Genomic DNA, 13,175 nt, shown 5'->3' with positions numbered 1-13,175 from the left:
CCTCCCTATGGATTTTTATTTCAGCAGCGCTGGCCTTCTCGCAACTGGAGCAACCAGAGGAAACCCACGTGGACTCGGGGATAACACACCAAACTCCACACAGACAGTCACCCTGAGCGGGACTTGAACCCACAACCATAGGCTCCTGGAGCTATGTGACTTCAACACTACCTTCTACGAAACCATGCTTGCGGATTCAAATTCAAAAGGTGTTTTTAAAGGCTAAGCACCACGTAATGGACCTCCATGAATATTTCACATTATTTTAGTTACTGTTACTATAAACCTCTGTAATGCAGCCTAGTATAATGAGCCAACAAGTTTAGTAAGTCAAGCTAACGTTAACTAACCAACGGTCTTTTAAACCTTATTCCTTGAATTAGTAAGAAATAACATGTTTTTGACTATCAATAAACACAAGTTAGGAACTCAGATTCCACTGTATTTATTTGTTTGACACTTTCATATCGCTGGTGCTTAGCCTTTAATGAAAAATGGTTGAACAGTCCAAAGTCAAAAGCCGAAAACAACAGAGCAAAAGGGGCAAGGCAAGAAACAAAGTCAAAAACCAGGAAAAGTCAAATCAGAATGACACACCCTGTAGAGTCCTTAAAAACAAATAGCTTAAACATGAGTTTAAATAGTTTGAGACACAGATGTTGTCAATCACAGGCTTTATCCAGGGGGGTCTAGGGATAATTGCCTCATAGCAGCAAATTTATTTGACGAAGTACAAATTAAGCAAATCCACAATGTTACTTACAGTAACAGGTCCCAGTATGCCCAAATACTGAGAATACAGACTGGAGGGTAGTTTCAAACCATATTTTGTCCAATTTTATGGGAGTCATTTGTGATTTGTGGCACGTTTTTGTTTTTCATGTGGGAAATCTTTAGAGTTTTTAAAAGAGCAGAAAGATTAAGGAGATGCACAGGTATGGAAGCCTGTTTCTGCCATATAAAATAATACAAAAAAGGCACCAGTTATTATTTTTCATTAATATGCAATTTTCTGTCTCAGTATTTTGAGATGCTATCTCATTATTTTGAGATACTAAGTCAATATATTGGGATTGTATCCTACCTCAATATATTAACTTATTATCTAAAATAATGAGATACTGTCTGAAAATAATGGAAAAATTAAATTTTTATTTTTTTTAAACCCAAGAAATTGTACTGATATTATCCCAATTCTACTCGATTATTTTTACTGAAGATGCTGTTGTACTTGTTTGTAACTGCTACAAACTTACATTTCTACAGATGCTCTGTGGCTGTAAGAACAGAAAAGGTTAAGAGAATTCTAAGAGCTCTAAACAGACAGGGACCCACAAAAACAATCAGATGAGACATAAAATTTTAGAGGGTCTAAGATTTCTACCTGTGCCCCTTTGGAGAACAAAATTGTGTAATCTTCCAGAAAGTCCTAGAAGACTGTAATTCTGATTTTTATTTATTTATTTATTTTTTAAGTATCTATTCTGTAAGTATCATTCTGATTCGTTTATGTGTCATTAAGCAGCTCATTAGCAGGTGTCAAGGAATAGTCTCCATTTTCTGGCTAGCGTTGTCACACTGCTCTTTGTTCAGCCGTAAACCGCTGGCCCTTCTTTGCCAGAGGGCACACTGAGTGCCTTCAGGAAGAATAAAGCTTTTTAAAGTTTAAGCAACAGGTGTTACTTTTAATATTGCCAAGGTCTGCAGTGGTTGCCATGGTTTAAAGTCATTTAAGAATAACAAAGTAGCTGTCAGGAGATGATGGACTACTCTCCCCTGCTAAAATTGACTTAGAATACATAAAAAAGTTTTATACAAAGAGAATTTGAACTTGTAGTTATGAATTGTTTTCCACACTTTATGGCCATAGGTTTGTGGACACTTGCTCATTCAAATTTTTTAACTGCTATTAATTGGTCCCCTTGGGCTGCAGTGATAGCTTCTTTTCTGGGAAGGCTTATTTTTAAATGTTGGAATATTACCATGGGGTTTTCATTGTACTGAGTGGCAAGGACATTCGTGAGGCATGATCAGCGGTTACAGAAGATGAATGAATGAATGAATAGGTACTAATGTTGGATTTTTAATTCTGAATTATGAGCACAGCTTCAGATATTTACTAACATATGGATGGTGCTCCTCACTCCTGAGAAAACTTCACAGCTCAATTGTAGAGGGTTATATACTTCTCTCTTTGACATTTAGCATTGGGCATGGTGACCTTGGATTTAAAAGCAGCTGCTTCAGAGCATCCCATATTGTTTCATAATTTTTTCTATGGAGAGTATACTAACTGTGTTTGCATAATTTAACATGTGTGTGCTCGATGGGTGCACGTTAAACCTTCTCATTAATTATAAGGCTTGTCCTAAAGACATTTGGACATATATTTTGTTACACAAATACTTTGTTCATTGCTGCTATTGTGTTTTTTTCTTTTTTGTTGTTCCTGTAATAGAAGTAGTGAAAGTACTTATTAATACTTTACTAATAACTGTTTTTAGTAATGATTGTTTTTAGATGTTTCCCATGTTATGCCTCTTTTGAGATTTCACTGTGTGTTTGCAGTGTAATCATATGCCTACATGCTGTAATAGATATTCCCTGGTGAATGTGTTTTGGCAGAGGCCAGATGACCCTTAGAAGGCTGGCTGCTCTGCTGTAACTGAGATGGAGTCGGCTGTTAAGAGGCATGCGGCAGGGCCTCCAGATGGAGGCTATGGCTGGTTCATTGTGCTTGCCACTTTCCTCGTCTTTGGCCTGACATTTGGTGTGATCAAATCTTTCGGAGTGTTTTATGTGGAAATAAATCACTACTTTGCCACCTCAGCAACGGCTACTTCATGGATCACTTCCATCTCTATAGCAACTGTACACATTGGAGGTATGAAATTGCTTAAGTCCCCCACGCCACAAGGGGGGGCTCATTTCTATTTACTTTTTTTTCCCCCCCTTTTGTTCCTATCATACTTACCGATTTAGTATTTTAGAAACCAACCAACAGAAACAGTATAATATAAAATCACTTTCTGAGAGGTTTATGATACGTTACCTTTAGCCAAATGAGGTGTCACTTAGTGAACCCAAAGGTTCAGAAACACAAGTTAGCACAGACTGTTCTCTCTTTGCTGCTGACCAACATGCCAGCATCCAAAACACAAAATAAGTTTTTAAAACTCCATTACTGAGAATAGAAGCGAGCACAAGTGTATTGTGGGCCAAATTGCAGTGAGTGTTAAGGACATTATTGCAGCTTTATATAATGCATACAGCCTTAATTTATTCCCTCAGTCATGTCTGCTATTGAGCTGCTCTTTAACACTCTTCAGCACATAGTTCCAACAGAGGCAAGCCCCAAGTTCAAATTTAATAGCTTAATAATGTTATCTTGATCTTAAATTATGTTTGTAGCCCCCTCAGGTCCCCCTGGCCATATTTGCTGGGCCAGCATCACAGCATGGTTGTATTTGCATGATTGGATGCCATATCTTTCACCACCAGAGGGCAGCTACTCCTTTAGCATTCTTAGCCAAGCTTGTATTATCTCTGCTAGAGACTTATTAGAATTTTGTAAGTTCAGCTCCAAAAATGTCAATAAGTAGACAATTCGACCTCTAACTCTCCCAACACTCTGAGAACAACATTGTGTTTTCTGTAGCAAAAGCAAAGCTAGATATCTCTTAACATTTGTGGAAGTCATTTTCCTGAGCTGTAGAGAATGAATAATCATAGTAATCATTGATTTGGTCAAATTCCTTTTAACTTCAGTCACTTACAGCCACAGACAAAATCAGATTGTGAAACAATACACAGATGCGTGAAGAGTAACGGGGCAGGTCTGTGTGAATATTAAATGGTGTCCTCTTCTCCTTCTCACTGCGTGGTGTAGTATAGTTTTATGTGCTGTCAGCGGGCCTTGCTCTCCGCAGTACAGTATTTCATAGCTGGTGTCTCCTCTGTGCATGCGTGTGTGTGTGGTTGGTGTAGCCCCAGTTGGCTCAGTTATGAGTGCATGTTTTGGCCACAGAGCCGTGGTGATGCTGGGAGGACTGCTGAGCAGCATGGGCATGGTGACTGGAGCGTTCGCCCAAAACCTGCTCCAACTCTACATCACTGTGGGATTCCTAACAGGTATGAAAACCACAATGAATGAATGTACTGTACATCTCTGTACAAATCTACATAGTCGCAGGAAGCAATTTTAGATTTGTTTTGATTTTTCTGTTCACTGCATTTGATTTTCAAGACAAAACTCAAAATGATCTTGTCATCCCAGGCACATGCATCTACACTAGGGGTATACAAACTGTGGGAAGCATTTGCAGTGGGGTGAGAGGCATGACTGCAAAAAAATAAAATATTTAAATGAGTCACTCCTAAAACTGATTTAAAAATGTATACATATTTAACATATTCTTTAATCCTGGTCAGTTAAAAGTGGTGAGGGAAGGTAACATTGGGAATCTTGCCAAAGGCATATTATTGTTGTGATCCTTCTTCAACAAGAACTTAAACTCTCACTTACAATGTGTGTAAAGGTGAACCACTGTGCTACTGATTATTCCTTTTTTTTCCCCTGTATTTTTATTTATTTTTTTAAACACAAGAAATTGTACTGATATTATCTCCCACTTCTACTTGATTATTTTTGCTGTAGATGCTGTTGTATTTGTTTGTAACTGCTACAAACTTACATTTCTACAGATGCTCTGTTGCTGTAAGAACAGAAAAGGTTAAGAGAATTCCAAGAGCTCTAAACAGACAGGGACCCACAAAAACTACCTTTTATTAACAAATGAGATGAGACATTAAATTTTCAGAGGGTCTAAGATTTCTACCTGTGCCCCTTTGCAGAACAAAATTACTGCTCTGTTTTTGCAGATTTTAGTCCCAGCTCATTTATCTCCCATGCCTCAGTGGTGACAGTTTTCACTGTAGATGGTCTGTGTTGCTGATGGTCTACTCTTGCTGAATGCAGGCCTATTCCTGACTGACGCTATAGCAAATACAGATATCAATCTACGTTTAGTTTAATGTGTCATTGAGAGAGCTTTTTAACCCAGTTTACACTTCCAATCACATTATGCTACCAAGCTTGATTGACAAAGCTAATAAATATTTCCAAGTCATATGAAACTATCACTGAACTGCCGCTAACATGTTGCCATTAAACACCTTAGCAAACTTGAGGAGTTAGCTTAAATGCCCAATTTTTCTATAAGCTACAAGTCATCAATATTTGAGGTAATGGTCCATTTAGAGAGGTCTTTCCCATGCTGTAAGAGAGCATGACACCTGGTCTCACCAGGTGCGGTATCACCAGGGATTGCATAGACAGTTAGCCATGCTTTAGCCCAAAAATGTATTTTGTATTATTACACAGGTGATAGGCTGTGATTTAATATTCACATATGAAATAACATATTTCATGTGTCTTTTTAAAAGGTTTCCATACATTAGAATATTCCAGTTATTATGTTTATGTCCTTGCCAGTGGCCATATTCTTACTCTGCTATTGTTGTCATTGTTGTGTGACACACTGCCCTCTCTACTGTTTTCCCTGCAGGTTTTGGCTATGCCCTTACATGGACCCCGACTGTCACGATGCTGGGCTGCTATTTTGAGAAGAGACGGCCCATGGCCAATGCTCTAGCCAGTGCAGGCGAGTGCATCATCACCTTCCTCTTCACACCTTTCTTCCAGCTCCTAGTGGATGTGTATTCCTGGAGGGGAGCCATGCTGCTTCTGGGAGCTGTGCTGCTCAATCTGTGTGTGTGTGGGGCACTGCTGAGACCCCTAAGTGACCTCTCAGACCAGCATTCAGCAGTGCTGGACAGAATAGAGCTGGAGGACCTGTCTCAGCCACACACAGACTTACAGGAGACCAGCAGAAAGTCAGAAACTATTAGGAGCAAAGTCCTGCGCTATGTGGACTACACCCTCATCACCAACTCTCACTTCATGGTGTACTCTATGTTTGGCGTCTTTGCAGCATTAGGTTTTTTCGCTCCAGCTCTGTTCTTGGTGCCATATGCCCGTAGTCAGGGCATAGAAGAGTACCAGGCCGCTGCCCTCATGTCCATTTCAGCTGCCCTGGACCTGTTTGGCCGCCTCCTCTTTGGCTGGGTGGCCAACCTCCAGCTGGTGAAGACCATTCATCAACTGACTGTGACTGTCATCTTCCTTGGTGTGGTCCTGCTACTCTGTCCATTAGCCACCACTTTCACTCAGCTGGCAATATTCAGCTCCATTTATGGCCTTGTGTTTGGAGCCACCGTGGCAATCCACATCACTGTGCTGGCAGAGGTGGTTGGGGTTAACAGGCTGGGAAGTGCACTAGGCTTCTTCATGCTTATACGTAGCAGTGGGGGACTCCTGGGACCACCCTTAGCAGGTGAGGCTAACACTAAAATACTGTTATACTGTTATTTTATAAATTGATGGGAAATTGTACAAGTGAAAGTACGTCTACATCCCCTATAGAGACTGAATTCTTTATATTTAGATTTTATACATACATAAATTTCAACTACATATAAAATATTAAATGAAAACTAGGTAGAATTTTTACCTTAAGGCTTTACCTTGTAAGGCTTCAATGACCTGTAATATGGAGAATACAGAGGTAGGTAAATTGGCATCTGCAGGCAAATGCAATATTTAATTCCTCTGGTAGGATTTGTTAGCATTTTTTCATTACGAAAACAATGCAGTGATTTTGGTAAAACTTATATTTAATTGGAAATAATATAGTAAAATGACAATAATGACTCTAAGTTTCAAAGTGTTTCAAAGAGTTTCACTTGAATAATTAGATGATAGGATCTTACATTGATAGGATCTTCCCCTTGCTCTCCTGTTACTATATAAAACTTGTGGAACACCAATTCTCTGTGAAGGTTCAGCCCTCATGACCATAATAGATGTAATTCATTATCAGCAGCAGAATTGCCTTCACTTTCTCACTGAACAGAAAAGGGTTCTCAGGTTATCAGGGTTTCCAGCATATTCAATAGGACTTGGAATGCAGAAATGAGATGGCCTTATACAAATGTCAGTCAAAGAAATATATTATTGCTATCTCTCTCTGTCACTGCTGGGTTAATTTCATGGATTATTGGTCACTGGATAAATGGTTTTTCCTGCATTTTGGCATAGCTGCTCCTAATACATGTCACACTTGCTGCTTCAGCCCTAATCTATCCCATGTTTTGCAGGGCTGTAATTCTCCAAATGTTCATGGCAGTGCATTAATGTGGCACGTAGCCCTCATCACAAACAGTACTGTTACAATATAACAGAAAAAAACACAGGACAATGGCACTAATGAATCAAAGCAGCAGAGAGAAATGGGAGGCATACAATAGCAATGCAATTGCATTCGTTTACCTCTCTATGTCCTGACAACTAAATTTTTTACGGCCTTTAGATGACAGAGGTAATGTTTTGTTCATGAAATCAGCTAAGCTTGTGTAAATGACATCATATATTTATATATATTTATGTTCCATTCAAATATGTCCCACTACATTTCTTCAAAATGTTTTTGCTGTAGTTGCATTCACACTGAGCTCATGCAGCTCAGAATAGCTTCTGCTTTTATTGATTATTTTCTCACAGAAGTGAGTGAGGGGCTTTAGTTAAGAACCAGAGTTTATCACTGCAAGAGTTTGAGGTCTGGGGGCTAGAAGCTATGGGACAGAAATGGCTAGGATATTAAGCTGAATTTGCAAATATGCAAATGTGAAGTAATCCAATTGTGACTGGTCAAGCAGTTAAAAAAGAGAACACATCTTAATTTAAACTGATAGAGTGTATTAGGGGCGGCACGGTGGCGCAGCAGGTAGTGTCGCAGTCACACAGCTCCAGGAACCTGGAGGTTGTGGGTTCGATTCCTGCTCCGGGTGACTGTCTGTGAGGAGTTGGTGTGTTCTCCCCGTGTCCGCGTGGGTTTCCTCCGGGTGCTCCGGTTTCCTCCCACAGTCCAAAAACACACGTTGCAGGTGGATTGGCGACTCGAAAGTGTCCGTAGGTGTGAATGTGTGTGTGTGTGTGTCTGTGTTGCCCTGTGAAGGACTGGCGTCCCCTCCAGGGTGTATTCCCGCCTTGCGCCCGATGATTCCAGGTAGGCTCTGGACCCCCCGCGACCCTAAATTGGATAAGCGGTTACAGATAATGGATGGATGGATGGAGTGTATTAGGTATTTGTTGGAGGCAACAGAAAGGTAGACACATTTTTTAATTACACAAAATAAGCTATTTTAAATTCACCCATTTCTGATAGACACCAACATTCAGTTGTGCATACACAGCTTGTACAAACTTGGAATGCTCTGGAGGAGCTGCACATGGGCTTAAGTCTACTTTGCTTAGAGCCAAGCACCAGCTAGAGGGCTATACGTATTGGGCTGTGGTGCAACATTCCCTGGAATGATGTATAACTAATCAACCATTATCAACACCTGATTCCACTAATGCTGTTGTGACTAGTGGTCTGCTACACAGGGTGACAATTAATGTTAATACTCTTAATTTAGAAGCAATGTTTAATGAGCTTTATTTATGTTTTTTCATCTTATACTATCAGATAACTAGTTTTAAAATTAGTTATGTGGGTCAGTTATAAATAACATCCCCATCAACCTCATTTCCCCAGAGAAATCAACAGTCAATAGGTTCAAAGCTAAATGTCTTTGCACCCTTCTGGAATGATTGGTGTAATTACCCAGCAAATTAGCTGCAGCATCTTCATCCTGGTGTAGTTTGTTCCATTAAACATTTCACTCAAACATTTTCTCTCAACTCAACCGCTGCAGATCAATGTCAGATTGATGAAGTCTGTCTAAGATCAAACAAGAATCAAACAGCTGTGCTGCCAGTGCTGGGTCCTAATGTTTTCAAATTATCGTTCAGAGCAAAGCTGTACATACAGAAGAAAAGAAAAAAATGTGAGTGTAGGGTACTGCAAGCTAATGACTTTATGGTGCATTCACTCTTCAACTCTGGGGGAAATAACGCAGTGCAAGCACACACTTTTAAGTGCTTCAAAACTACACTGTATTTATTGAATAACTGTAGATTTGTGTACAGAAAACCTCAGAGACCACCTTTTACTTTGTTCAAATTCCAATCTAAATGGCAATAAAGCAGGAGATTTTCCACATGCATAAAAAAGGGGAAAACAAAGAAATACAAGTTAAAGAAAAAAACTGTGACCATGAGCAACATGAGTGCTTCCTTTAAAAGGAAATCAAGCTACACACTTGCTTCAAATCTGAAAAGATCCACAGGTGTTTCTGCCCATCCTTAAACTCTGAGAAGACAACTTAACCATGTGTCTCATTGAATGTGTTTGAGCCGACTTAAATTGTGAAAATGAAACCAACTTCTTAGACTGAACTTTGTTTGAACAAGTATCATTTTTGATTAAACTGAAAAACTGAAACAAAACCCAAGAAACATAACGACATTTATGCTGAAAAAGAAAATTCTGTTCTTAAAGTGACAATCCTTAAGATGATTAAATAATAATAATCATAACAAACAAAATTAACCAAAAGTGGGTAGAGGATAAATAAAATATTATGATAATATAATGGTATAAATGTGCTAGTGTGACCATCCCTGCAATGTGCAATATACTAATTCTAAAAACAGCTTGGTCTGGTAGGTGTTTGTGGAGTTTTTCTGGTCATATCACAGACCTATAATTATTTACATCCAGCACCTTTTGCTGGTTACCTGAACAACTGAGACATTGAATACAAGAGCTACTGTGAACATGGAGATATCAAAATGGCAAACTCAGTTTTGATTTGCTCATTCACCTATTGGCAAATTTTTTTATGACTACCTACTAAAACAGGCAACCAAGCTATCATTGCTGTAGATTTTGGTATGATTTTGCAATTATAACAAGCAATCTAAATTATAGGAATCTTTTTTCATTTTAATGGTTAACACCTGTGCCTTCACCGAGTTTTGACTGAGCTCGCTCTCTAAATACTCCACAATTACTACTTCTCCGATTCATCTGCTTTGAAAGTAGACAGTACCTCAACTATTGTTGCAAAAAATTCCGATATATTTCCAGTAAATTACTTTCCAGGGGAACTTTAGTTCGGGAACTTTGGAAATATTCCAAATGTAAATTTTCCCTGGAAATTTTGGGAATTAATAGAAAATATTGGATAATTTAAGGAACTATATCATACACTATCATCAATGTACTGTTTCTTTTGTTTGTTTGTTTTTTTCTCAACAGCAGACATGAATGACATAAATAATAACTATGACACCTTTAATGTCATAGTTGATGCACGTGGCATTCTTCTGTTAAATAAAATGTCAAAGTGTAAAAACACTAAATCTGATGATCTTCAAAATGTTAAATAATAATTAAGTATGAATTCTTGGTTGCAAAAACCCATTGAGGCAAAAAAAAATGTAGGTAGCTAGCCTATGCTAGCCTTGGTAAGCCTCTTGCTAGTCTGTTAGCCTTGGTAAACTAGTCTCTTAAATGAAATTGCTAATTAAGCTATTCTGATTTACCAGATAGCAAGGAACTGTGAGACACCTTGATATTAGTTGCTTAAATGTTTCAATGCTATTACTGTCAATAACAATATGAACTTTGTCAAAACTTACCTGACTTTAGGTAGCTCCTTGGTCCAAATATCTTCTTTTAGTAGGTGAGTGTCAGGTTTCTAGAAATTATCTTGACATATGCTGTACATGTGATGGAGGAATGAACAGTGCAGGGGGTGTGGTCTCAATAGCTCATCAGTGCATAATGTGCCTGGGATTGAGGAGCAGCTTTATTATTCAGCTGTTTTGGTATCATATCTAATTGTTTTAGCCAAGACTATGCTTCAGTACATTTTTTACCAACTATATGTAAGTTTCTCACTTTTAGGCTTGAATATTCCTATTTTATTCCAGCTAATTCCCATAATTACCCATTAATTCTCATGGTAAATTTCCCAACATTGAAAATTCCCGGAATTTTGCAACCCTAGCCACAAGACACATTTTAAAAGTAGTCTTCCACATTCTTGGTGCAATTACACATTCTCACCAGAGAGGTCTCTATATCCCCAAATAACCCCAAATTTTAAGGCATGTTGGTTTAAAGACCATTTTATCCGGAAGGTACATAGGTATGGGTGACTTCTGCACATTAGTGTGAATAAACAAGTCCTTCTCTTTTCCTTCAGGATACTTCATAGACAAAATGAGCAACTATGGTACAGGCTTTCTGATGGCAGGTGTTGCTCTTATACTGTCTGCTTTCTTCCTGCTCTTACTGTATCAGATGACACGGAGGGGCCAAGACATACAGCTGGAAGCTAAAGGCTCCTCTTCAGCCAGCAAGAAAAATAATGAGGATCAGGACAAGTGAAAAAGCAGAATATAATGATGGAGAGGAGCAAAAGGAAGAAGTTTTTAAAGTGAGCTCATCAATTCCAATTTACTGTGACACTGATAATATGGGTCTTGTCATATGCTGTAAGAATTATTCTGGATTTATCACAAGAACAAAATTCATATCCCATATTCATCAACCACTCTAAAGAATTTAATACCTATTAAGAAACTGATAAGCGGTCATGAAAGGCCAAATGTGGGACCTTGCAATTAAAGAGGCCATTACAATAAACATATTTTTTTGAAATGTCATTGTTTTTCTATATTTTTGACCATAATTAGAAAATTCCTGCAGCACTTTATATTGAGTTAAAAATACATGAAATATGGACCAATAAATAAATGCTTCAAACTCTCTTTTTACATTAACTGTCATTATGTGTTAACAGCCTGTTTTTCGTTCTCCTGGAAATTTGGCGTCTTAAAGGTTACAAGGCTTTTTTCACACAAAGAATCCAATAAACACATCACTTCACAAATATGTTAGAACATCACTCTTAGTAATAATGGTCAAACAGGCTTTAATATCGACTTGGAACAGCTGGAAAGTTGAACAAGCTCCATTTGTCCATAACAATCTCTGGAGCAGTTAAACACCCACATAAAGGCAGGCAACATGCTGTGGATCATACACACAACACATTTCTTGTGTCTACCTTCTCATCTTTTCCACAAAAGCCAAAGTTTGGGCCTTTTTCTTGACACTGGGGAAAAGAAGGAAATCACTCACAATTGAAGATGTTCTACCCAGAGTTTAGTTTCTTTAGTAGCTCATGCAGCAATGATGCTAAAGGCAAACAGGGTGAACATTCATCTGTGAGCGGCTGAAAAGTAATTTACACCATATTTACTGAAAAATTCAAACACACCATCCAACTGATGAATTCAGCATCTTTGATTGCTCTTGTAATTGTATGCTGTCAAATCCTCACATCAATGTTTCATTGCTTGGTGTAAACCCGTTTATATCATTCTGCCATAATTTTTATGTATACAATTTATGAATGTTCTATTACTCCTTTAAATATAGATTCAATCCTAACATTAAAAAATAATGAACATTTTTTTATTAGAGCAGCACCTGTTGGGTGCTCCCTCTAAATAGTGGGTGTTGGTGAGAGAAGGGAATGCAAAAAATAAATATTTAAATTACCCTGGAATCCACTAATTTTTAAATATTTTTTCACAGTCTTGTGTGACGTCCACGATTGTAATCAAAAACAGTTTTTATAAAATTCAGAATGTTTCCTCATCATTTGCTAACTCTTCTGTTTGTTTGTGTGGTGGAAACCGGTCTAATGTGTTTACAAAGCCCCAGTGCCCCAGAGTAAAAATACAAACTGTCTCAGTCCAGTATGCTAGATTTTCTCTCTCTCTGCTCATGTAAAATGGATTTATTTTTGCTGTTTTGGATCAGTTAAGTTGTAAATGTCTCCAAACTTGGGAGATGGCTAACTGCATTGCTGAAAGTGCTACAAAATGAAACGGCTCAAGTTACAAATGAGTTTCTGTGGTAATTCAAACTTCCATACAAGGTTAACTTCAGTCATGTACAAACAACAGTCAATTATCTTCTTAAACATACCATTCCACCTTAAAATATACGGAGATCCAAAATTCTCTCTCTCTCTCTCTCTCTCTCTCTCTATATATATATATATATATATATATATATATATATATATATATATATATATATATATATATATATATATATATATATATATATATCCCTGTCTGAAAGGGA

General features: G+C 38.0%; 1 protein-coding gene across 3 annotated transcripts in view; it reads left to right on the top strand.

Annotated features, from left to right (window-relative positions):
- The window catches only part of si:dkey-246g23.4 (uncharacterized protein LOC559426 homolog), a 34,769-nt gene extending 23,076 nt beyond the window's left edge, over positions 1–11,693 (top strand). For 2 of the 3 annotated variants that reach the window (XM_066685611.1, XM_066685612.1), the window contains 4 exons: positions 2,626–2,884; positions 3,988–4,131; positions 5,568–6,395; positions 11,218–11,693. In XM_066685611.1, coding sequence (XP_066541708.1) covers positions 2,671–2,884; positions 3,988–4,131; positions 5,568–6,395; positions 11,218–11,402 — 1,371 coding nt within the window. In that variant the 5' untranslated portion in view covers positions 2,626–2,670 and the 3' untranslated portion in view covers positions 11,403–11,693. The remainder of the gene's footprint in view (positions 1–2,625; positions 2,885–3,987; positions 4,132–5,567; positions 6,396–11,217) is intronic. The other variant, XM_066685613.1, reaches the window with a different exon arrangement.
- Positions 11,694–13,175: the final 1,482 nt, after the last annotated feature.

The sequence above is a fragment of the Hoplias malabaricus genome, chromosome 11 (assembly GCF_029633855.1).
Source record: "Hoplias malabaricus isolate fHopMal1 chromosome 11, fHopMal1.hap1, whole genome shotgun sequence".
Classification (NCBI taxonomy): domain Eukaryota; kingdom Metazoa; phylum Chordata; class Actinopteri; order Characiformes; family Erythrinidae; genus Hoplias; species Hoplias malabaricus.
This window is presented reverse-complemented; position numbering and strand designations above follow the sequence as displayed.